General features: G+C 34.1%; 1 protein-coding gene across 7 annotated transcripts in view; it reads right to left on the bottom strand.

Moving 5' to 3' along the window:
* The window catches only part of SLC4A10 (solute carrier family 4 member 10), a 310,427-nt gene that overhangs the window by 215,786 nt on the left and 68,228 nt on the right, over positions 1 to 26,413 (bottom strand). For 6 of the 7 annotated variants that reach the window (XM_057551622.1, XM_057551624.1, XM_057551628.1 and 3 more), the window contains exon 1: positions 13,404 to 13,658. The exons of the other annotated variant lie outside the window; for it this stretch is intronic. In XM_057551622.1, coding sequence (XP_057407605.1) covers positions 13,404 to 13,484 — 81 coding nt within the window. In that variant the 5' untranslated portion in view covers positions 13,485 to 13,658. Of the gene's footprint in view, positions 1 to 13,403; positions 13,659 to 26,413 lie in introns of those variants that run through there. 7 annotated transcript variants of the gene reach the window in all.

Here is a 26,413-nt window from a genome sequence, read left to right as displayed (position 1 = left end):
TCTGGAAACAATAAATGCTGGAGAGGGTGTGAAGAAAAGGGAACCCTCTTGCACTGTTGGTGGGAATGTAAACTGATACAGCCACTATGGAGAACAGTATGGAGGTTCCTTAAAAAACTAAAAATAGAACTACCATATGACCTTGCAATACCACTACTCAGGCATATACCCTGAGAAAAACATAATTCAAAAAGATACATTTACCACAATATTCATTGCATAACTATTTACAATAGCCAGAATATGGAAACAAACTAAATGTCCATCGACAGATGAATGGATAAAGATGTGGCACATGTATACAATGGAATATTACCCAGCCATAAAAGGGAACGAAATTGTTTGTAGTGAGGTGGATGGATCTAGAGCCTGTCATACAGAGTGAAGTAATTCAGAAAGAGAAAAACAAATACTGTATGCTAACGCATATATATGGAATCTAGAAAAATGGTACTGATGAACCTAGTGGTAGGGCAGGAATAAAGATGACAATGTTGAGAATGGACTTGAGGACACAGGGCAGGAAGCAGAGGCTGGGATGTACTGAGAGAGTAGCATTGACATATATACACTACCAAATGTAAAATAGATAGCTAGTGGGAAGCTGCTGCATAGCACAGGGAGATCAGCTCGGTGCTTTGTGACCACCTAGAGGGGTGGGATAGGGAGGGGAGGGCAGGAGGGAGGCTCAAGAGGGAGGGGATATGGGGATATATGTATGCATATAGCTGATTCACTTTGTTGTACAGCAGAAATGAACACAACATTGTAAAGCAATTATACTCCAAAAAAGATGCATAAAAAAAATAGCCAGTACACACGTTATCTCCATGTATGTTTTTACACTTTTACCACATATGTAAATATCCACAAAAACATGGTGTATTATTTTGCAAGTTTGAAAATAGTGTGTAAAAGTTGTATCACAATTAAAAAAAAAGAAATATGTGATTAATTTCCTCCTCTACTTAGTATCTAATAGAAACAGCCAAAACTAATTTATAGCTAGTCTTATACTATAAACAGCTCTCGTTTATTAAATTCGTGCTATCAATAGGCACTAAGATAAGAGGAAGCAGAGTGGTGCCTAATAAGATCTCTAAAACCAGACCTCCAGGGTTCATATCCAGCTATGGCACTTACTACTTACTTAGCCATGTGACTTTGCACAAGTTCTTTGTGCCTCATATGCAAAATAGGGATTGTAAATAAAAATAATTATATATGTATAATTAATTCATTATTGAATCATATGGTATTTGTCTTTCTGTCTGGCTTATTTCACTTAGCATAATGCCCTCAAGTTCCACCCACGTTGTTGCAAATGGCAAGAGTTCATTTCATTCTTTTTTACGGTTGAATAATATTCCACTGCCTGTACAATACATACACCACATTTTCTTTATCTGTTCATCTGTCAATGAACACTTAGGTTGTTTCCATATCTTGGCTATTGTAAATAACACTGCAATGAACATTAGGATGGAGATATATATATATCTATATAGATAGATATACAGAGATAGATCGATCTATATATATTTATCTATATAGATATATATATCTTTTTGAGTTAGTGCTTTTGTTTTCTTTGGATAAATACCCAGAAGTGGAATTGCTGGATCATTTGGTAGTTCTCTTTTTGAGGAGTCTTCATAGTGGCTGCCCCAATTTCCATTCCCACCGACAGCACACATAGGGGTTCCCTTTTCTCCACACCCTCTACAACACTTGTCACTTCTTGGCTTTTTGATAACAGCCATTCTAACAGGTGTGAGGTGATGTCTCATTGTGGTTTTCATTTGCATTTCCCTGATAATTAGTGAGCATCTTTTTATGTACCTGTTGGCTGTCCACATATTTTCTTTGGAAAAAATGTCTATTCAGGTGCTCTGCCCATTTTTTAATAGGATTGTCTTTTGGCTATTGAGTTGTATGAGTTCTTTACATATTTTAGATATTAACCCCTTATCAGATATATGATATGCAAATATTTTCTCCCATTCAGTAGGTTGCCTCTTTATTTTGTTGATGGTTTCCTTTGCTATGAAGCAGCCTTTTAATTTGATGTAGTTCCACTTGTTTATTTTTGCTTTTGTTACCTTTGTTTTTGATATCAAATCCAAAAAAAAACACTGGCCTCTATCTTTTATGTTAGAAGATTTCCTCAGAGGTTTTATGGTTTTTGGTTTTGTGCTCATATTTAAAAGTATGAAACCAAAAAGCTAATTGGAAGCCCTGAGTATTTGGATAGGGCTTGTCAACTTTGAGCATATTGTAAAGTGATTTGATTTGGCTGTTTCTTTGGGAAACCCTGATGTCAATGTGTCTGGGACCTTCCTCCTGAGCTTGTTGAGTCCAGTTGGATCTTCCATTATCCTGCCTGGCAGATGAACGCCTGGCTGCCAGCTTTCTAGGAGCAAAATAGAGGAAGAGAGTTGGGATCACAGTATTCTTACTGAAGTTTTTAATATGGTGCTTTATGAACTTATCTGTTCCTGGGTTACTCAATCCAAAGAGAGTCTATTTTCCCCTCTCCAGTCCACTGCTGGAGTAGAGGTGGGATATTTGCCTAGTTGACTGAAGTAAAGGAGAAAGATGATCCGGAAATGTGACTGAATTTTAATTCAATACTTTTTACTTTAGTAGCTTGATTCTCTCCTTCAGAGGTATCTGGTGCCTTTCAGGATGCTTCAGTATAAATTGTGTTGGTTCTCAGCTTTTGCCAATGCTAGTTTACAATTCTGTTTTCTCAGTTAGCCAAGTCACTTGACATTTTCCTTCTGCTGTTTTGCTCACAAAGTTTTGTCACTGTTTTTTTTCCTCTCCCATTTTCCCCACCCTAATTTAGTTTTGGTATAGAGAAAAGGTTAGAAATACCATTAATTGTCTCTTTAATAGGATTCTGGGAGAAAGGAAATGTAGCTGGGTGTATTCTACCTGGTAGTTTTACCTAAAGTCTCCTGATTTTCCTTCATCTTTGCTATATTTTCAGAAAATATCTACCAGGGTAATATTTTCTTCTTGCTATTATTCTATTGTTAATATTTATTCTGCTACTATTATAGTTCATTGTAACTATTACCACATTTTCTAATCTCCAGTTCACAGCAAACAACCTCTGAATGAGCTTTAGAAACATTTTTGCTGCTTTAAAACATACTTCAGTATTCTTAAATTTATATAACATAATCCATTCTTTGAGTTAATATTTACTAATAATTTAACATGTGCCAGAATCTGTACTAGCAGATTCTGGCACATGTTAAATTATTAGTAAATAATTATAGTTATTTATAAAAATAGTATAATTCAGTGGGAATACTGAATTATAAGACACACTTGCCTTCTAGAATTTTACATTCTACAGGAGAAGACATACAAGTAGGTGTTTTTTCAAATGTTATACATGGTAAATGTTATACCAGAAGTAGGCTTAGTATTCTAAGGGATATATAAATGACCACCTAAACCCAATAACTGATGCTTAAATGGAGTCTTAAAGGAAAAATACGATTATCAAGGTGAATAAGAAGAACATTCCAGGCAAATGGTGGCACAGCTTGTACGAAAGCATGATGATATCAGCGACTTCAAAGAATATAGATTCCCACCCTTTATAATTTAACAGTTTATTTTCTTTAGACATCTCAAACGATTACAACATCCTGGTGAGGAAAGCATTAACACTACTACTTTTGCATTAACATACATTAAAAGCATTAACATACTTTTTTGTATGAGGAAACTGAGATACATTCAAGCTTTACAGTAAGCCAATAGCAGAGATAGAACGAGAACTAAAATTCTGGTTTTCTGATTGCCAGCTGAATGGTCAATCATTGGATAATTTTAACTCTACATTCTGAAACTGTTAGTCCTTTAGCTGTCTGATTTTTCTCAATGTTGCATACAATTGCAATAATAATAATAAGTAACATTGTAAGGCTTACAACCTGCCAGGTACAGTGCTAGAACTTTACATACTGTTACTCATTAAAATTCTTCAAAATGGTTGAGTATTCTGAGACTTAAAGGGGCTAAGAAACTTTCCCAGGAACCCTTAGCTATTAAGAGGCATAGGCGGGGTTTGAAGGTAGGTCAATACTTTTATTTTTAATATTTATTTATTTATTTATTTATTTATTTATATTTGGCTGCACTGCATCTTCGTTGCTGCGCGGGGGCTTTCTCTAGTTGGGGCGAGCGGGGGCTACTTTTCATTGCAGTGCGCGGGCTTCTCATTGCGGTGGCTTCGCTTGTTGCCGAGCACGGGCTCTAGGCACGGGGGCTTCAGTAGTTGTGGCACACAGGCTCAGTAGTTGTGGTTTGCGGGCTCTAGAGCGCAGGCTCAGTAGTTGTGGCGCATGGGCTTAGTTGCTCCGTGGCACGTGGGATCTTCCCCGACCAGGGATCGAACCCGTGTTCCCTGCACTGGCAAGTGATTCTTAACCACTGTGTCACCAGGGAAGTCCCGGCAGGTCAATACTCTTAATCAATATGCTATACTGCAATGATATTATATTAGTTAAGTATAAAATCTAAAATTCCTTAATTTAACCTTTAAACACTTCAAAGTCTGGTCCAACCATGCTTATACACCTCAGCTACTATGAATTCCCAATGGTGTCCAAAGTGACCTAAGCCATATGTTTCCATGAACGTTTCATACTCATTACCCATTTTGATATTCAACAAAAATTTATTAAGTAGTTACAATGTGCCAGGAACAATATTAGTGCTGGCTTGAAAAAAGTAAAAGACACTAACTTTGCCTTTAAGCAGTTCACAGTCAAGACAGGAAAATCAATGACTTCAGTACAGCATGTATTGTGCTTCATTTAAGGTAAATACTAGGATCCAGAAGAAGATATAGAAAAAACACCTAATTCACTCTGAAGAGATGAGGGGATGTTTCAAAAGGAGGTAATGCTTAATCTAAATAAATCTTGAGATATAAGAGAGAGTTAGCCAGGCAAAAACAAGAGAAATGAGGGACCAAAGGCATTATAGGCAAAGAGAATAGCATTTTAAAAGATTTGAGAGAGGCTGTCTCTCTCTAACTAGTAGAATTTAGACTAAGTTTAACTAAAAATGGCTAAGTTTAAATGTCACTTCCTCATTCCTCAAAAAATTAAAAATAGAACTACCATATGATCTAGCAGTACCGCTTCTGGGTAAGTATTTGAAGGAAATAAAATAACTATCTCAAAGAGAAGTCTGCACTCCCATGTTCGTTGCCACATTATTGACGATATCCAAAATATGGAAACAGCCTAAGTGTACATCAACAGATGAATGAATAAAACAAATGCAGTGGAATATTATTTAGCCATGAGAAAGAAGGAAATCCTGCCATTTGCAACAACATGGATGGACCTTGAGGACATTATGCTAAGTGAAATAAGTCACACAGGGAAAGATAAATATTGTATGTTCTCACTTATCTGAACTCTGAAAATTATCATGAAGGTAATGGGGAGCCTTAGAATGAGTTTAAGTAGGCAAATGCCTGTTCTTGGTTTCCATTTCAGAAAGAATACTCTGGTAGCTGAGGAGTGAATAGGTTGCTTTGGAGATGAGCAATGGGAAGAAAAAAGAAATACCAATAAAGAAATGACTACAGTAGTCCAGGTGAGAAATGAACGTGAACTTACATTGAGATCAAGACAATGGGGAATGGAAAGAAAAGGTAAATTTTGGACTCCTTGGAAGAAAGAATCTATATAACTTAGTGAGTAATTGGACCTATGGTTGGATTAAAAAGTTGAAAATTATTACTAGGTCATCATGCTAGGAAAGACAAAGAGGGTTTGAAGATAAAATAATGTTTTGCTTGGGGCATACCAAGTTTGAGATATTGATGAGGTAAATGAGCAGAGATGCAGTCTGGAACACTAGATAGAGGTTAAGATGTAGATTTAAGCTATAGATTTGCAATTCACCACCATGTAAAGCAGCATTTCTCAATTTTGGCAGCCCATCAGATTCACTTGGAAAGCTTTTTGTAAATATAGAAGCCTGGGCTAAAAATCCATAGACTTTATTTAGTACTTCTGAAATAAGCCTGGGGCATCAATGTTTTTAAAAAGCTAAACATTTGATTTTGATGCATAATTACAGTTAAGAATCACTGATGGGTAATTTAAGTCATGAGCATAGATTAGATTTATGGTTTTCAAACAGCACATTGCACCAATTAGGGGAGATTTAGAAGCAATTATCAGAAAGATTGTGATAATAATAACAACAACTATAATTTATTACCTATGGTAGAAACTGTGCTAAAGACTTTATACATGTTATTTGTAGTGGAAGAGAAATCAAAAAGAATGTGTCAGATGAAAGTCATCACGCCTCTTACATGAAGTCTTCCACAGCACTTTCAGTTTACCTTGATGTCTCTCATCTCAATTTTGTATTTAGAATATACTAACTTATACAAGGCTATCTAGTATCTCATTTGAATGTATATAACCTTAAGCAGTATAACACAGTGGTTAAGAGCAAGAGCTGTAGAGCTAGACCTCCTGGTTTGAACCCCATATCATCCTATCCTTTGCTGGCAATTTTGATCTTAGGCAAGTTGTTTAGTTTCTTTTTAGTATACTATATATAATTAAAGTATAATGCGTGTGTATGTATACATACATATGTACTACATATGTATGTGTTTGTGTGTGTATGTATTTTATATTTATATACATATACAGGTGATACTTTACATATACTATAATGTATTTGTTTATCTTTTGTAGCTTTCTCCTCAACTTTACCTAGTCCAGTGGGGAGTAATTATAATAACTAATATTTGTTAAGCTAGTCACTGTTTGAAGCAATTTACTTACATTAATTCATTAATTCAATTGATTTTCATTACAAGCCTAGAGATTAGCACATTAGTACCCTCATTTTACAGATGACAGTATTGAGAAAGAGAGGTGAGTTAACATTACTAAGATAAATACTGTCTGTAAGTGGAGGATATGGGGTCTAAAGAAGCAAATCCAGCTCTATTAACTTGAGCTCTTAACTACTGCGCTCTACTGCTTCCCTCCATACTACACAATAGACTCAATAAATTATTATGAGTTTGAATAAAATTTAGAAAGAAAGGAATGGCTAGAAATAGATGGCATCCATTTATATGCAGCACATTTTGCAATGTACTTCATTGAAACTAGGTTCTGTTGCCTTTTATAAAAAGAAGTTTGATAAAAGAATATTCAATTACCTTTTTAACTTACTTATATTCCTGTATTATCATTTTTAAAAAGGCTTGGGATAAGGAAAGGATCATTTCAGTAAATGTCTCTTATCTGTTTTCTAAGGTAAAAAGTGTTCAAAAGTTTTAAAGCAACCCAAAGCCCAATGTTCTCCAAAGTTTCTCCCAGAAATGGATCTATGATTCTAAAATAAGTATTGAAAACTTATTGGGCCCCTACCATATGTATGGCTATTTCGCAGGCAATGTGAAGTCACAGGATTAATAAAAACAACTTCACAAGAACTTCTAGAAAAATGGCTTTTTCAAATAATGCAGACTTCTACAGAAAGAAAGAGAGTACTCTCAATTATATGGATCTGCTATTGCTCTAAATAAAGGGCCAGAAGAGCAATTCTGTCTGGCTTCATTTTTACTCACACTTGTGGAATTCCATTAGTTTATTTCTGACATACTTTATATGGATGATGTACTAAATGAGAGGATTCAATTCCAATTTTTTCACAATTCCCATGCACAAATATCATCCTCCTGATAACAAAAGTCACATCCCAGATGTCACACCTAAAGGAAATCTGCTCTTGGATGTTACCCAGCTTTTTTACTAACCTCACACAATACTGACTAAATTCTGGTGTGTGGAGTAGAAGATTTAAGGGTGATATTAAAGGCATTAGCAATGACAGTTTACTTTATCATTGCTATATTAGCAAAGAGCAAAGCTTAGATATCCCTGTAACTTCCATGGTTATAAATAGCAATTTCTCCTTCCAATTTTTCCTAAGACAAAGTCCTTATTATCCAAATATTCACCATAGTGACATGCATATTCATTGTATTAAAATGATCCCTCTAGATTGTCCTTGGTCTAGGAAATGTCAAAAATAAAGCCAAAGCTAAATCTGATTACCTACCAATAAAATAGAGTTTACATCAGGGACAAGCAGGAGGTCTCTTAGGATCTGAAATGTAGGACTTTTGAGTGGTTGTGGATAGACTGAGAAATGCTCTCACGTGCAACTTTGATAGAGAATTTTATTAAAATCCTTCATTTTGCTTCTACCCCCTACCTTGTCTACTAACTACTAAATCTACTCAGGAATTTAATTTTCATTTTCAAAGTCTCAAGAGAGTTAGAGCTCTGAAAATGACTGCAAAATATAGGTACTGTTCTTTTGTTTTTTTATTTTATTTTCTCCCAAGAATAAGTAGTTCAGCACAGAAATGTTCTCAGTTTAGTAATCATAATCTAACACTCAAGATTCTGCATTATCTGGTCCCAACAAATCTTTCCTGTGATAGTTTGAATCACCCCACCAGGTTATAAGCCAAAATGAACTATTCCGTACTACTCAAACATATTATTTGCTTTCTGTCTCCCAACTTTTACTCTTGTTGTTCCTCTGCCCAAAATGACCTTTTCCCTATCTTGGCCACTCTTCAAGGTCTAACTCAGATGCTACCTTACCATACTTCCCCAACTCCCCATCTAGCTTATCTCCTTCTCTCCCCACTCAGCTTGAAATATTCTGCCCACTGAACTCATAGCAGAATAATTTATGCTTCTTTCATATCTCTTTTGAATCTCTGTGGCACTCACTGCTTTCCACATTCTGTTATAGTTACTTGTATTTAGTGTTTACAATTCACTACCTATGAATTCCTGAAAGCAGGGACCCATTGGTCTTTATATCCTTGCCCAGTACTGTGCTTACTGGAACACTGTAGGGTTTTGTATGTTTGGTTTTTTGTTTGTTTTAACAAATTGCATTGTGCTGAGATTTGACTGACTGTGTGCCAATTTGGGGAAATAGCTGCACACTGAGAAAATTGCTCAAGAGAAGAGAATTAAAATGAAAAAATGTCACAAAATGTAACACTTAAGATTATTTAAGATTTAGACTTAGATTTCATCCAAATATCAAATTACACACTTGTACTTAGGAGCTTGGCAATTTTTAAGCAAATTGATGTTTTTACATTAAATAACATCAGCAATTCAAAACAGTATACTCTATCAAACAGGAACTTGAATTGTCTTATTCATATATAGCATTGTATTTATAGCATATTTCATTTTAGTCTTTCATCTAGAATAAAAATTTTCATTAACAAATAAAATTACTAGGGACTTCCCTGGCGTCACAGTGGTTAAGAATCCGCCTGCCAATGCAGGGGACACGGATTTGAGCCCTGGTCTGGGAAGATCCCACATGCCACGGAGCAACTAAGCCCGTGCACCACAATTACTGAGCCTGCGCTCTAGAGCCCGCGCTTCGCAACAAGAGAAGCCACCGCAATGAGAAGCCCGCGCAGTGCAACGAAGAGTAGCCCCTGCTCGCGGCAACTAGAAAAAGCCCGCGTGCAGCAATGAAGACCCAACACAGCCATAAATAAATAAATAAATAAATAATTTTTTTTTTCATTACTAAAACAAGCTGAGTATAAATTTCAGTGAAGTTTCTGTCGAAGACATTTTTTATGATTTAAAAAATAACTCAGATCATTAAACTTAAGCTATATAACTTGTCTATTATTTTATTTAAACCTTGATTTTACTCCTTAATTTTAATCTCCAACTGTTACTGAAGAAGACTTGACATTGCCGTTAAGTTTTCCCAAAGAGCCAGTAATTTTCCTGTAATGAAGTAGTTGGTATAATATAGGAAGGCAAAGGATCTATACACATAGGATCTGAATAAAAGTTTAAATCAGGCTAGTAAGCAGGTGCAAAATAACTTTAAACAAAATTTTTCATCAAGTCACTATTCTTATAGTCAGTCAATATTAGAATTTAGTCAGATGTAGCATGTTTTTCTTGTTTGCATTTTTATAACCATCTTTATTTCAGTGTACCACGTGTTTTTGACTGAATTTCTTACTTGATAAGAAGAGTGAGGGAGAGAGATCAAAATTAAACTCATGACGACCATTACCAATAGCCCATCCTAGCTCTAAGAGTGTACATAATAATGTCTGCCAATAAATAATGTTGGCAGTAATGTGCTTAGTATGTACCAGTACTCTTAGAGGTACTTTATATACATTAACTTGCTTGATCCTCACAACTCTTTGAGGTAGGCACCATTACTATCCCTATATCACATCTGAGGAAACTGATACCCAGAAAGGTTAAATAACTTGCCCATGATCACACAGCTGGTAAGTGCTGTAGCTAAGATTTGAACCTAGCGAACGCGGCAGTCTGGATGCTAAACTACCATACTATACAAACCAGAAGAATTTGTAAATCAATTTTCTATTGCTCTAATCCAAGAAAACAGGCACTATTGGGCAGCATGTGCCAGTCTAGGATTCTAGGGAAACAAGGTTTTTGCATCTGCTCTACCCACCTCCCTGTTACTTTCAGCCAGCACACTGATACGAAAGAGAAGAGAGTAGTGCTTGGATGTCTAACAGCCCGCTGGTTAAGGGCTACTTCCCTACTAGTTCCTCCCAGTCCTCTTCCTCAGAGCCTAAGGTGAATCCTACCCTCCCCAGTTTATTCAAAGTACTGCATAAATGACCTACCTAGCATTAAACACTCCAAACTTGCTACTCCTTATTTCCAAAGTTTAATCCCTACTAAATCGAAACCCCCTTCCATAATACGTAATGACCTATGCCTAGCCTTGAATTACACTGGATTGGTCACATCCCTGTTTTGAGCTGATTCTTGGGGTACCTGCTTCTGCCTCCTGCCAATGGGCTAGATCTCCCTTCACTCTCGAATTGAAAACTATGCCTTATAAAACTTACAATGTTATTTTATTTATTCACAGTTTATACTGCCCTAATAAAAAGAATTTAACGTGTTATAAAAGAAGTTAATGCAGTTATCAAAATTACAAAATGCTTGGTTATACAGTTTGACCCAATCTTTTATTTCTCTAATATCAAGAGATTTACATGAGGAAAAAAAGAATTATATGGAACTCATCCTGAGATTCACCAATTTATAAATTAAATTAAAACTGACTGTAGCATACCACTTTTGAAAAGTCAATTCAAAATGTGAACATAGCTCATTATGTACATTTTCTCATAATCTTGAAAGCAGGAAACAACTCTTTCTTTTCTGTATTCTCCTCACAAAACCAAATACAGTATTGTGCAAATGATCATATTTCACAATTACTCAAATTACTCAAATAGTTGTTTACAATTGAACAATTACTCAAATAGTTGTTTACAGACAGCTTACCTTCAGAAACCTTTACAATATGTAATGAAATGCATGTATAAAATGGTACAGATAGAGGCAACCATTGCAAAAAGAAGATGACCAATTGTTACTGAGCAGATATACAATCAATTTCACCATTCAAAAGGTCAAGATCATCTTGCTGTACAGGAAAAAGGTTGACATTACATTAAATGTCTGTGACATTTTAATCAATCCTAACTTTTTAATGTTATATATTTTGACATAGCAACAGAGAGAAATTTTTCTCCACTTTGTAAAAGAAATAACTCTAAGACAGTAATTTTTTTCACCTTACAGAATTATTGAGATATCCTCATTTAAGTGCCACTGAAGAAGGTAACTAAGAATTTTTATGGTTTGGTTCTCTTGAAAGGTCACAAATACAGTGAAAAATCTAGCAAAATGTTGTGAAACCAATACCTAGAGGAATCCCAAAGCAATGCCAAGAAACAGAATGTACTCATAGTGACTAATACATGCAAATACTGGAAATAAATTCTAACAGATTAAACAGGTTTTGTAGCAACTAAAAGGTATATTCAAATCATTCCAAAGCTAATCAAGCTTAAGAATATGGCAGTCTTCCCTGCTAATAAGAATCTAAGCTGACTAAGTAGCCTGAATAACATATAAATTATCGCCAATATCAGTAGGTATAATTTTTAGTGTGCTTTTAATTAAAAAGGAGAAACTGACCCCTTAACTGAATCAAATCACTGTTTCAGACTTCCACTTCAGTCTTTTGATAAATATATTCATATTTAATACATCATTTTACCCTGATGAGCCATTAAATTCTAATCGAGCTATGGAATCACGAAGACAAAACTGTCTTTCTGCTGAGAAATGCTGCAACATTTTCTCTCATTTTGCTCATTTAATATGGAATGCCTTGTCAAGTATCTGCCAAGTCCCCTAATACTGAGGCAGAAATATTATAACATAAAAAAATAAAATAAATTTCCTTCAAAATCTGAATGTCAAACAGAGGCACAGTTTCTTACCCAAGCATGTAATTCTGAGGACATGCTATAACAAACAAAATTAAACATGATAGGGGAAAATGGTTTAAAATAAATAGCAGAGTTTCAGCATAAAATAGATATATAAATCCAAATTCTTTGCTGTGATGATTTTCTACTCTTTGTAGTTAACATGTTTAATGTAGTCAAGTCTTTCCATTTTGAAAATGAAAGTAAACAAATGTAGAATATCTCTGGGTCAAAAACATTAAACAGGCTTATATGTCACCAGATTTCTGTGTAAAAAACCAAACCAAAACAAAAAACAGATTTATCATCTACTTTAATCTATAAGCAATGCCTTAGCAGATCTCTACATTAAGAGGACAAAGAGCATAATTATTTCAATAGATCTGAGAAATGATTAAAAGTAATGCCTTCTAAAACAGTTTAGATACTAAAATACAAATTTCAGGAAAATAGCTCAGATGCTGATAAACATAATTCTACTCATCACACTTGGGTTGCTGTGTGGTTGCACAGTACGATGGTAGCAACATCTATTTCTATGCTTAAGTAATCCCAGATAAAAATTTTTAATATGTCACTATATACAAGCAGCTAGCTATGGTGTATCCTTATAAGTTTGAACAATTTATGCTATTTTCATCATTTGAAATAAAAGATGCAATTTGACTGTATTCAGGTTTAATCTGGAAAAATCTGTAGAGCCTAAAACCTTGCCCTTAATCACATACAAAGAATCTATTTCCTTACCTCCCACTTCCCCATAAAAAGCTACAGTAAACACAAACTTAAACACACACACATTTCTAAAATTCATATTGTTTAACTGGTGTCTAGTACTATAAATATTACTTGTTCAAATATCCTAAGGAAAATCTAATAATAAACAATTACATTGATTAATATGTTGTAAATGACTAAGAGCTAGAAAAAGCAATAACTCTATAATCTAATGGTATAATCATAATTCATGATGTCATACCTGATGACTTAGAGATTGAAAAGGCTCACAGGTTCCAGACTGCATAACCTTTCTATTTCCAGAGACCCCTAAAGATTGCATTTCCTGTCTTACAAAAGATAATCACAGCCATCTCTATGTCTCAGCATCTTCAGGGCTAGTGAAGAAAACATCAAACAGCAGATCTGTCCATCAGTATCTGTTTAAGTCATCATGAAGATATCAGATCTCATATGCTGTTTATCATCTCCCCTTTGCAGTTACAAACACTGCGTATTAAGGGAGGATGACACAGTTGTATTTGCTGAAGCTGCTAATGCTGTCTGAAAACAGTAAGCTTACTGCTTAGAGCAATTCTGCATCATCCAAACAGAGAATGAACCACATCTTTCAGATTTCCCACTTCTGATAATATAAAGATTTCACATGCCAAGGAAAGTTTGATTTTTTTTGTCATTCCTTTAAAAATAAGCAACATTCTATTTAATTAAGTGTCTAATGTATCTGTTGCAAATGCCATGTCAAAATGTTAGTTCATAATTATTAGGCAGTTTTCTCCATACATGACTAAGCTTTAATGATTTAACAAGCAAAATTATACTCTAAAAAAGGACTCTTCCCTCCAAACCATGTGTATCATCACTCATCCAACCCATCAAAATAGAAGTCCCTAAAAATGATCAGTTTTTATTCTGGCAATCTTTGATAATTGTGTATAACAGTAGATAGATAAATAGGTAAATGCATATTCACTTTTTTAATTCTCATGAACTTCATTTTTATTTCATATTCTTCAGAACAACATGCTTCAAGTCAAAATAACTTTTACACTATTATAAAAGGTATAATATCTCCTACAGAGTTTAATATGCAAAAGGCAACATGCTATTATCAAATTCCAAAACTGCATGGTTAAATCTAAATCTAGGAAATAAACCTACATTATTGGCATTTTTATTGTGATTTTTCATTGCATCTTATTTGTGTTCATCAGGGTTCTTGTAATGCTTTCTTTTCCACAAAAGAGTAGAATCAAGGAATTTTAAGATTAATAAAGTAGTCTGATAACAGAAAACCAATATCCTCTAAAATTATAAATGTAAATACTTTCTCTTTACCATGTGATAAAAGATTATGTTTTAGAAATAAAACAAAGACTAAAATTATAATATATTTAATTGAATGCAAAATTGGGACACCAAGTACAATATATTACCCTAAAACACTCTTTGCATTATGTATAGCCTGAATTAATGGATATTTTCTTTATATACCTATGAATGCTTTATTTATATACCTGTGATATAAACTAAATGAAATTTAATGATAGCTAAAGTGCTATACAGAAAATGTTTCAGGTAAGTGTAGACTAATTACGAACCAGTATAAATTTCCACTCACAACATTTGATGAGCATGTGAGCATAATTTGTATTATCATGGAGACTAGTCAAAATGGGTCTTAAAAAGTGGGCTTCTTTAAGAGGCTGAGGGGTAGGGGCATAAGGGAGATGTTGGTCAAAAGTACAAACTTCCAGTTATAAGATGAGTAAGTTCTAGAGATCTAAACAGGATAGTGATTATAGTTAATAATATTGTATTATATACTTGAAAGTTACACGATGGTGGTAATTATTTTGCAATATATAAGTGTATCAAATTAACATGTTGTACACCTTAAACTTACACAATGTTATAGGTCAATTATATCTCAATAAATCTAGGGGAAATTATTATACCTTAAATATATCCAATTTTTATTTGTAGAAAGAAATTAGTCTTCTTTAGTAGCCTGATCTACATTATGCTCTTAGAGAAATTATTGCCTCGAACTGCACATGTTCAAAGGGTTTGGTATTTTGGCTGTATGTATACAATGACAGACCTGAATGGAAAATCATATGTAGGCAAATATGATTTATATATGCAATATTTACTCTCTTATTGTAAACAAAATAGGTACTCATTCTTTAAGAGTTATCTTAACATCTATCTCCCTTTCTATATTTATTTCTTCATGTAGAAAATATTAAACATCTTCTATGTGTCAGATACTGTGCTAGAAAATCTGTGACAACATAAGATATGCCATCACAAAAGCAGATAATTAAACAAGTATGTTTTGCTATGACAGAAGATTAAGAGGTGATATAAGAGTGATAGCAGGGTATCTGACCCTAATCTAGGGATCAGAAAAGATCTTCCTAAGGAAGTACTGTTAAAACTGAGAAGATCCTGAGCAGATCATATTCAACTAATGCTAAATACAGCATGGTTCGACCATAAAGTTTAAGCAGGACAGAGGGAAGAGACGAGGCTAAAAGGGTAAGCCAAGGTCTAATCACAGGACTCTTCAGAAGTCATTTAAAGAGTATGGACTTAATCTTCAGGGGAATGGTAATCTATCAACACAATCATTTTTGTAGTTTAAGATTATTCTGGCTATGGTAGAGAATCAATCAAGTAAAATAAAACTGGAGAGAGACAAGTTATATAATTTGGGGTAGGAGATAATGATGGCCTGAACCAACCAAAGTGGTGGCAGTAGGAATGAAGGGAAATGGATAGACACCAGATATACTTTTTAGTTGGAAGGAATAGGATTTGGGGACTAAATGTAAGAAATGAGGTAAAGAGAAATGTCAGGGTCAAGGTTTATTCATAACCTCCTAAATTATTATAGATTTCATTTTGACAAATCAATATACTTTCATCACATGCTCCGTTGCATTGTCATTAATCCATTTCATGTGTATATGTTTAGTTTTTATAAAATAGCCAGAAAATTGTGAGAAGGAAGACTCATCTGACGTTCATTCTTTGTCCTCTTATAATGTGCTTAACTTTGAGCAAAGTTATTATAAATGAATAAATGGGAAATAAACTAAAAATTGTACTTTTCTTTCATATATTGTGTCATAACATTGATATAAACTTTGTTTACATCAGTTACCGGACATTATTAATTAGTATATACAGTCTAATTTTCTTCAGTGTTTTCTTGCCAACACATTTAATTGATCTTTGCAATAAGAATATGAAAACCAGAATACAAAGAAGCTCTTAATCTCTCTACCATTTAGTTGATAAAATCAACTTAAGCCAAAAAAAAATTCATTTATAATTCATTAATCAAGTAATGGATTAACATATGTTAAATATAACCATTAATAGTCATTTAACCTGGGCTAACCAGTTAAAACTAATAGACACCTATTTTTTAGAAAACTATTGCTCTATGAAAATAAATATTTATTCATACAGTATGCTTACACATAGCAATGTTATTAAGGTACTCTCATAAGAGGAAGGCACAATGTCTCTACATTTTCCCTAGCAAGTCTATCTAACAAAGGTTTGATTAAAAGCAATGAAGAACAACCAGAATATAGCAAAAGAACCCCTTGGTTTGAATGAGGAAATAACTAAAAGGGTCAAATAAATTAAAAAACTTTGTCTATTTAATTATTTGCTGAACATCAGACCATCCTGAATAATAAAGGATCAGCATCTTAAAAACAGTAAGAGCTTTATAATAATTATCACATATTTAGCTCTTACTTTTTATGTCTCAGGGACTATGCAATCCAATGCCCTCATTGTACAGATGAGGTAACTGAAATTTAGAGAAGTTAAATGATTTGTCTAAGACCAGCTAGTAGCAGAGCCAAGGCCAGAATTCAAAATTCTTGTCTCCTAGTTTCAAGGTTTTCCCCAATATAAATCACTATGTCACTGAGTGAAGTAAGTCAGACAGAGAAAGATAAATATATATCACCTACGTGTGGAATCTAAAAAAGGGTACTCACAGGGAACTCTACTCAGTGCTCTGTGGTAACCTAATTGGGAAAGAAGTCTAAAAAAGAGTGGATATATGTATACATATACTTGATTCACTTTGCTGCACAGCAGAAACTAACACAACATTGTAAAGCAACTATACTCCAATAAAAAAATAAATAAATGAATTTAAAAAGGGTACAAATGAACTTATCTACAGAACAGAAATAGAGTTACAGATGTAGAAAACAAACTTATGGTTACCAGGGGGTAAGGTGGGGGTGGGGAAGAGATAAATTGGGAGATTGGGATGGACATATACACACTACTATGTATAAAATCTATAACTAATAAGGACCTACTGTATAGCACAGGCAACTCTACTCAGTACTCTGTAATGGCCTATATGGCAAAGTAATCTATAAAAGGATGGATATATGTATATGTATAACTGATTCACTTTTCTCTACACCTGAAACTAAGACAATATTGTAAATCAACTATACTCCAATAACATTTTTTTTAAAATGAAAAAATAATAAATCACTATGTCTTTTCATTGTCTTTGTAATAATATATTTTATCTTCAGTAATTAAAAAACTTTCATTTTAACAGTTTCATATGTTTTTGTTAGATTGAAAAACATAGTAAATATTTCAGAAAAATATCCATAAGAATCAAAAGTTGTTTATTAAAGTTTTTATCATAAAGCATTCTTTTATCATATTTATTTAAAGATAACTTATATCACATGGCCAGGCCCCACAGCAGGTCTGGAGACAAGCCTTGCCCACCAGTGTGCTGCAGCAGTAGCCACAGCACCTGCACAAAAAGAATTTCCAAACAAGAATTTCTACCCAGCAAGGTTATCATCAGAATTGAAGGAGAGACCAAGAGTTTTCCCGATAACCAAAAGCTAAAGGAGTTCATCAGCACTAAACCAGCTCTATAAGAAATGGTAAAAGGACTTTTTTAAGCTGAAAAGAAATGGCATTAATTAATAATAAGAGAACATATAAAAGTAAAAATCCCACTGGAAAAAGTAAATATATAATAAAGGTGGTGGATGAGTCAAGTATAAAGCAAGTATGAAGGTTAAAAGGCAAAAGTATTAAAATTAACTAAAATTACAACAATTAGTCAAAGGATGCATTAAAAAAAGATGCAAAATGTGTCATCAAGAGTATAAAATATTGAGTGGGGGAGTAAATAAAAAGATGAAGCTTTGGACTGTGTTCAAATTTAAGTTACTACCAACTTAAAAAAGGTCACTATTTACATAAGATGTTATATGTGAACCTCACAGTAACCACAAAGAAAAGCCTATAGTAAATACACAAAAGAAATTGCAAAAGGAATCTAAACATAGCACTAAAGAAAACCACCAAAACACAAGGGACAAGAAAAAGAGAAGTAAGAAACAGAGAGGAACTACAAAACAGCCAGAAAGCAAATAACAAAATGGCAATAAGTACATACCTATTAATAATTACTTTAAGTGTAAATAGATTAAATTCATCAATCAAAATTCACCACATAGAGTGGCTGAATAGATAAAAAAACAAAATTCACCTATATACTGCCTACAAGAGACTCACTTCAGAAGGACACACACACAGACTGAAAGTGAAGGGATGGAAAAAGATATTTCATGCAAATGGAAATGAAAAGAAAGCTGAAGTAGCTATCCTCATATCAGACAAAATAGACTTTAAAACAGAAAAATAAAAGACAAAGAAAGGCATTACATAATGATAAAGGGGTCAATCCAGCAGGAAGATATAACACTTATAAGTATATATGCACCCAATGGAGGAGCATCAAGATATATAAAGCAAATATTAACAGACTTTAAGGGAGAAATTTAAAGCAATACAATAATAATAGGGAATTCTAACATCTTACTTACATCAATGGATAGGTCATCTGGGTAGAAAATCAATAAGGAAATGTTGGACTTAAATAACACATTAGACCAGACAGACTTAATAGACTTTCTATCCAAAAGCAGCACAAAACACATTCTTCTCAAGTGCACATGAAATATTCTCCAGGATAGATCACATATTAGGTCATATAATAAGTCTCGATAAATTCAAGAAGACTGAAATCATATCAAGCATCTTCTCTGACCACAATGGTATGAAACTAGAAATCAATCATAAAGAAAAAAACGGGAAAACCCACAAAAACATGGAGATTAAATTACATAGAGATTAGATTACATCCCACTGAACAACCAATGGGTCATCAAAGAAATCAAAGGAGAAATCAAAAAATACCTACAGACAAATGAAAACAGAAATATGACATACCAAAATCTATGGGATGCAGCAAAAGTGGTTCTAAGAGGGAAGTTCATAGCAATATAGGCCTTCCTAAAAAAAACAAGAAAAATCCCCAATAAACAATCTAAGTACACCTAAGGGAAATAGAAAAAGAACAAATGAAGCCCAAAATTAGTAGAAAGAAGGAAATAATAAAGATCAGAGGAGAGGTCTGCTTCTGTTTTTGTTATATTCACTAGTTTGTTGTATATTTTTGATTCCACATATAAGTAATATCACACAGTATTTGTCTTTCTCTGTCTGACTTGTTTCACTTAGCATAATGCCCTCCAAGTCCATCCATCGTGCTGCAAACAGCAAAATTTCATTCTTTTTCATGGCTGAGCAGTATTCCATTGTGCGTATATACATCTTCTTTATCCATTTATCTGCTGGTGGACACTTACGTTGCTTCCATGTCTTGGCTATTATAAATAATGCTGCTATGAACTTTGGGGTACATGTATCTTTTCCAATTAGTGTTTTTTGTTTTTGGTTTTGGTTTTTTTGGATATCTACCCAGGAGTGGAATTGCTGGGTCATATGGTAGTTCTATTTTTACTTTTTTGAGAAACCTCCATATTGTTTTCCACAGTGGCTGCACCAATTTACATTCCCACCAACAATTTAGGAGAGTTCCCTTTCTCCACAACCTCACCAACATTTGTTATCTGTGTTCTTTTTGATGATAGCCATTCTAACAGGCATGAGGTGAAATCTCATTGTGGTCTTGATTTGTATTTCCCTGATGATTAGCAATGTTGAGCATCTTTTCATGTGACTTTTGGCCATCTGCATTTCCTCTTTGGAAAAATATCTATTCAGTTCTTCTACCCATTATCTAATTGGGTTGTTTGTTTCTTTGATGTTGAGCTGTATGAGCTGTTTATATATGTTGGATATTAAACCCATTATCGGTCATCTCATTCATAAATATATTCTCCCATTCAGTAGGTTGTCTTTTCATTTTGTCTATTGTTTCCTCTGTTGTGGAAAGCTTTTAAGTTTAATTAGGTCCCATTTGTTTATTTTTGCTTTTATTTCCTTTACTTTAGAAGACGGATCCAAAAAAATATTGCTGTGATTTATGTTGTGTTCTGCCTGTGTTTTCCTCCACGAGTTTTATAACATCTGGTCTTAGATTTTGGTCTTTAATCCATTTTAAGTTGATTTTTGTATATGGTGTTAGAGAATGTTCTAATTTCCTTCTTTACATGTATCTGTCCAGTTTTCCTAACAACACTTATTGAAGAGACTGTCTTTTCTCCATTGTATATTCCTGTCCCCTTTGTTGTAGATTAATTGACCATAAGTGTGTGGGTTTATTTCTGGGCTCTCTATCCTGTTTCATTGATCTGTGTCTGGTTTGCGCCAGTACCATACTGTTTTGATTACTATAGCTTTGTAGTATAGTCTGAAGTCAGGGATCATGATTCCTCCAGCTCTGTTCTTCTTTCTCAAGATTGTTTCAGCTATTCAGGTTCTTTTGTTTTTCCATATAAATTTTAACAAAAAAGAAGCTGACTCACAGATATAGAGAACAAACTAGTTATGACCAGTGGGAGGGACAATAGAGGAGTGGAGTGGAGGTATAAACTATTGGGTGTAAGATAGGCTCCAGGATGTATTGTACAACATGGAGAATACAGCCAATATTTGGTAATAACTGTAAGTGGAACATAACCTTTAAAAATTATATAAAAATAAAAATTTAAATAAATAAATAAAAATTTTTAAAAAGGACACATACACTCACACAAAGATCAGAGGGTAAATAAATGAAACGGAGACAAAAAAATAGAAAAGATAAAAGGGAAAAGAATCTGAAATTGTATATCTGAAACTAACACCATATTGTAAATCAACTATAGTTAATTTTTTTTTTAAACTCAATGAAACTAAGAGCTGTTTCTTTGAAAAGATAAACAAAATTAACAAACCTTTAGCTAACTAACTAAGAAAAAAGTAGAGGACTCGCATAAATAAAGTCAGAAATGAAAGAAGAGAACTTATAACTGATACTACAGAAATACAAAGGATCATAAAAGAAACTTTTATGAACAATTATACACCAATAAGTTGGATACCCTAGAGGAAATTAATAAATTCCTAGAAACATACAATCCTCCAAGACTGAATCATGAAGAAACAAAAATATGAATCGATTAATTACTAATAAGGAAACTTAAATGGTAATCAAAAATCTCCCCAACAACACAAGTCCAGGACCAGAGGGCTTCACTGGAGAATTCTACAAAACATTCAAATATTTAATACTTCTACTTCCCAAGCTCTTCCAAAAAACTGAAGAGGAAGGAAACTTTACAAACACATTTTGTGAAACCAGAATTACCCTGATACCAAAACCAGATAATAACACCACAAAAAAGGAAAACTACAGTCCAATATCCTTGATGAACACAGATGCAAAAAACCTTAACAAAATACTAGTAAACCAAATCAAACCATACATTAAAAGAATCATACACGATGATCAAGTTGAATTTATTCCAGGAATGCAAGGAGGGTTCAACATCTACAAAATAAACATGATACATCATATTAACAAAATTAAGGACAAAAATGATATAATCATCTCAATAGATGCAGAAAAAGCATTTAACAAAATTCAATACCCATTTATGATAAAAACTCTCAACAAAATGAGTATAGCAAGAATGTACCTCAATATAATAAAGACCATATATGACAAACCCATGGCTAATGTTATTCTCAATGGTGAAAAATTGAAATCTTTTCCTCTAAGATCAAGAAAAAGACAAGGATGCTCACTCTTGCCACTTCTCTTCAACATAGAATTGGAATTCCTAGCCACAGCAATTAGGCAAGAAAAAGAAATACTGAGCAACCAAATTGGAAAGAAAGAAGTAAAACAGTCATTATTTGCAGATGACATGATATTATACATAGAAAACCCTAAAGATGTCACCAAAAAAACCCGTTAGAAATAATAAATAAATTCAGTAAAGCCACAGGATACAAAATCAAGATACAGAAGTCTTTGGCTTTTCTATTCACTAATAATGAGCTATCAGAAAGAGAAACAGACAAAATGTTCCCTTTTAAAATAGCATCAAAAAAAAATACCTAGGAATAAATTTAACCAAGAAGGTTACACCTTCTGTACACCAAAAAGTGTAAGACACTGATGAAAGAAATTGAAGAATACACAAATAGATATTCTGTGTGCATGAAATGGAAGAATTAATATTGTAAAAATTTCCATACGACCAAAAGAAATCTACAGGTTCAATGCAATCCCTATCAAAATTCCAATGGCATATTTCACAGAACTAGAAAAAATAATTTTAAACTGTGCATGAAGGGACTTCCCTGGTGGTCAAGTCGTTAAGACTCCACACCTCCACTGCAGGGGGCACGGGTTCGCTCCCTGGTTGGAGAACTTAGATCCTGCATGCTGCACAGCATGGCCAAGTAAATAAATAAATAAAATGAAAATAATTTTTAAAAAATAAAATAAAATAAATAAAATGTTCATGGAACCACAAAAGATCCCAAACAAGCAAAACAACCTTGAGATAGAAAAAAGGTGGAGGTATCATGCTTCCTGATTTCAAACTATACTATAGTGTTCAAAACAGTATGGGTATCTGAAAATGAAATTAAGGAAACACTCCCATTTACCATTGCAACAAAAAGAATAAAATACCTAGGAAGAAACCTAAGTAAGGCAACAAAAGACCTGTATGCAGAAAACTATAAGACACTGATGAAAGAAATTAAAGATGATACAAATAGATGGAGAGATATACCATGTTCTTGGATTGGAAGAATCAACATTGTGACAATGACTATACTACCCAAAGCAATCTACAGATTCAATGCAATCCCTATCAAACTACCACTGGCATTTTTCACAGAACTAGAACAAAAAATTTCACAATTTGTATGGAAACACAAAAGACCCCGAATAGCCAAAGCAATCTTGAGAAAGAAAAACGGAGCTGGAGGAATCAGGCTCCTGGACTTGAGACTATACTACAAAGCTACAGTAATTGAGACAGTATGGTACTGGCACAAAAACAGAGATGTAGATCAATGGAACAGGATAGAAAGCCCAGAGATAAACCCATGCACATATGGTCACCTTATTTTTGATAAAGGAGGAAAGAATATACAATGCAGAAAAGAAAGCCTCTTTAATAAGTGGTGCTGGGAAAACTGGACAGCCACATGTAAAAGAATGAAATTAGAACACTCCCTAACACCATACACAAAAATAAACTCAAAATGGATTAAAGACATAAATGTAAGGCCAGACACTACAAAACCCTTAGAGGAAAACAAAGGCAGAACACTCTATGACATAAATCACAGCAAGATCCTTTTTGCCCCACCTCCTAGAGAAATGGAAATAAAAACAAAAATAAACAAATGGGACCTAATGAAACTTAAAAGCTTTTGCACAGCAAAGAAAACCATAAACAAGACAAAAAGACAACCCTCAGAATGGGAGAAAATATTTGCAAAGGAAGCAACTGACAAAGGATTAATCTCCAAAATTTACAAGCAGCTCATGCAGCTCAATATCAAAAAAACAAACAACCCAACCCAAAAATGGGCACAAGACCTAAATAGACATTTCTCCAAAGAAGATATACAGATTGCCACAAACACATGAAAGGATGCCCAACATCATTAATCATTAGAGAAATGCAAATCAAAACTACAATGAGATATCATCTCACACCAGTCAGAATGGCCATCATCAAAATATCTACAAAGAATAAATGCTGGAGAGGGTGTGGAGAAAAGGGAACACTCTTGCACTGTTGGTGGGAATGTGAATTGATACAGCCACTATGGAGAACAGTATGGAGGTTCCTTAAAAAACTAAAAATAGAATTACCATACGACCCAGCAATCCCACTACTGGGCATATACCCTGAGAAAACCATAATTCAAAAAGTGTCATGTACCACAATGTTCATTGCAGCACTATTTACAACAGCCAGGACATGGAAGCAACCTAAGTGGCCATCGACAGATGAATGGATAAAGAAGATGTGGCACATATATGCAATGGAATATTACTCAGCCATAAAAAGAAATGAAATGGAGTTATTTGTAGTGAGGTGGATGGGCCTAGAGTCTGTCATAAGAGTGAAGTAAGTCAGAAGGAGAAAAACAAATACCATATGCTAACACATATATATGGAGTCTAAAAAAAAAAAAAAAGTCATGAAGAATCTAGGGGCAGGACGGGAATAAAGATGCAGACCTACTAGAGAATGGACTTGAGGACACAGGGAGAGGGAAGGGTAAGCTGGGACGAAGTGAGAGAGTGGCATGGACATATATACACTACCAAATGTAAAACCGATAGCTAGTGGGAAGCAGCCGCATAGCACAGGGAGATCAGCTTGGTGCTTTGTGACCACCTAGAGGGGTGGGATAGGGAGGGTGGGAGGGAGATGCAAGAGGGAAGAGATATGGGGATATGTGTATATGTATAGCTGATTCACTTTGTTATAAAGCAGAAACTAACACACAATTGTAAAGCAATTATACTCCAATAAAGATGTTAAAAAAAACCCCAAAAACAGTATGGGTAATGGCACAAAAATAGACACACAGATTAACGGAACAGAATAGAAATCTCACACATATATGTACAATTAATTTATGATAAAAAGCAAAGAACATACAATGGAGAAACTATAGTCTCCTCCATAAATGGTGCTGGGAAAACTGGCCAGCCACAAGCAAAAGAATGAAGCTAGACCACTATCTGACACCATACACAAAAATTAACTCAAAATGAATTAAAGACTTGAATGTAAGAACTGAAACCATAAAATTCCTAGAGGAAAACATAGGCTGTAATCTTATGGACATAAGTCTTAGCAATGTTTTTGTGGATTTGACTCCAAAGGCAAGGGAAACAAAAGCAAACATAAACAAATGGGACTATATCAAACTAAAAATCTTCTGCACAGTGAAGGAAACCATCAACAAAATGAAAAGCAACCTACTGAATGAGAGAAGATATTTGCAAATCATATATCTGATAAGAGGTTAATATCCGAAATATATAAAGAACTCCTCATACAACTCATCAACAACAAAAGAAAACAAGCAACCTGATTTGAAAATGGGCTGAGTAGCTGAATAGACATTTTTCCAAAGAAGATATACAGATGGCCAACAAGCACTGAAAAGATTTTCAGTATCACATCATTATTAGGGAAATGCAAACCAAACCACAATGAGATATGACCTCACACCTGTTAGAATGGCTATTACCAAAAAGACAAGAAGTGAAAAATGTTGGAGAGGATGTGGAGAAATGGAAACCCTCTTACACTATTGGTGGAACTGTAAATTGGTGCAGCCACTATGTAAAACAGTATGGAGATTCCTCAAAAAAATCAAGACTAGAATTATCACTTGACCCAGCTATTCCACTTCTGGGTATTTAAGTGAGAAACATGAAAATACTAATTTGAAAAGATATATGCACCCCTCTGTTCATTGCAACATTATTTACAATAGCCAAGATATGGAAGCAACCTAAGTGTCCATCAGTGGATGAATGAATAAAGAATATGTGGTATATATACACAACGGAATACTACTCAGCCATGAAAAAGGGATGAAATCCTATCATTTGCAACAACATGGATGAACCCAGAGGGTATTATGCTAAGTGAAATAAGACAGAGAAAGACAAATATTGTATGATTTCACTCATATGTGAAAGACAAAACAAACAAACAAAATAAAACAAAAAATCAAACTCATATATCCATAGAACAGATTAGTGGTTACCAGGGGGAAAAGGGTTGGTGGAGTGGGCAAAACAGATGAAGGGGGTGGATGGTGATGGATGGTAACCAGACTTGTGGTGGTGATCACTTTGTAGTGTATACAGATGCCAAA

Source organism: Balaenoptera acutorostrata, chromosome 8, assembly GCF_949987535.1.
Source record: "Balaenoptera acutorostrata chromosome 8, mBalAcu1.1, whole genome shotgun sequence".
NCBI classification, from domain to species: Eukaryota; Metazoa; Chordata; class Mammalia; order Artiodactyla; family Balaenopteridae; genus Balaenoptera; species Balaenoptera acutorostrata.
The sequence above is the reverse complement of the archived record's forward strand: the minus strand, read 5'-3'. Positions and strand labels throughout refer to the sequence as shown.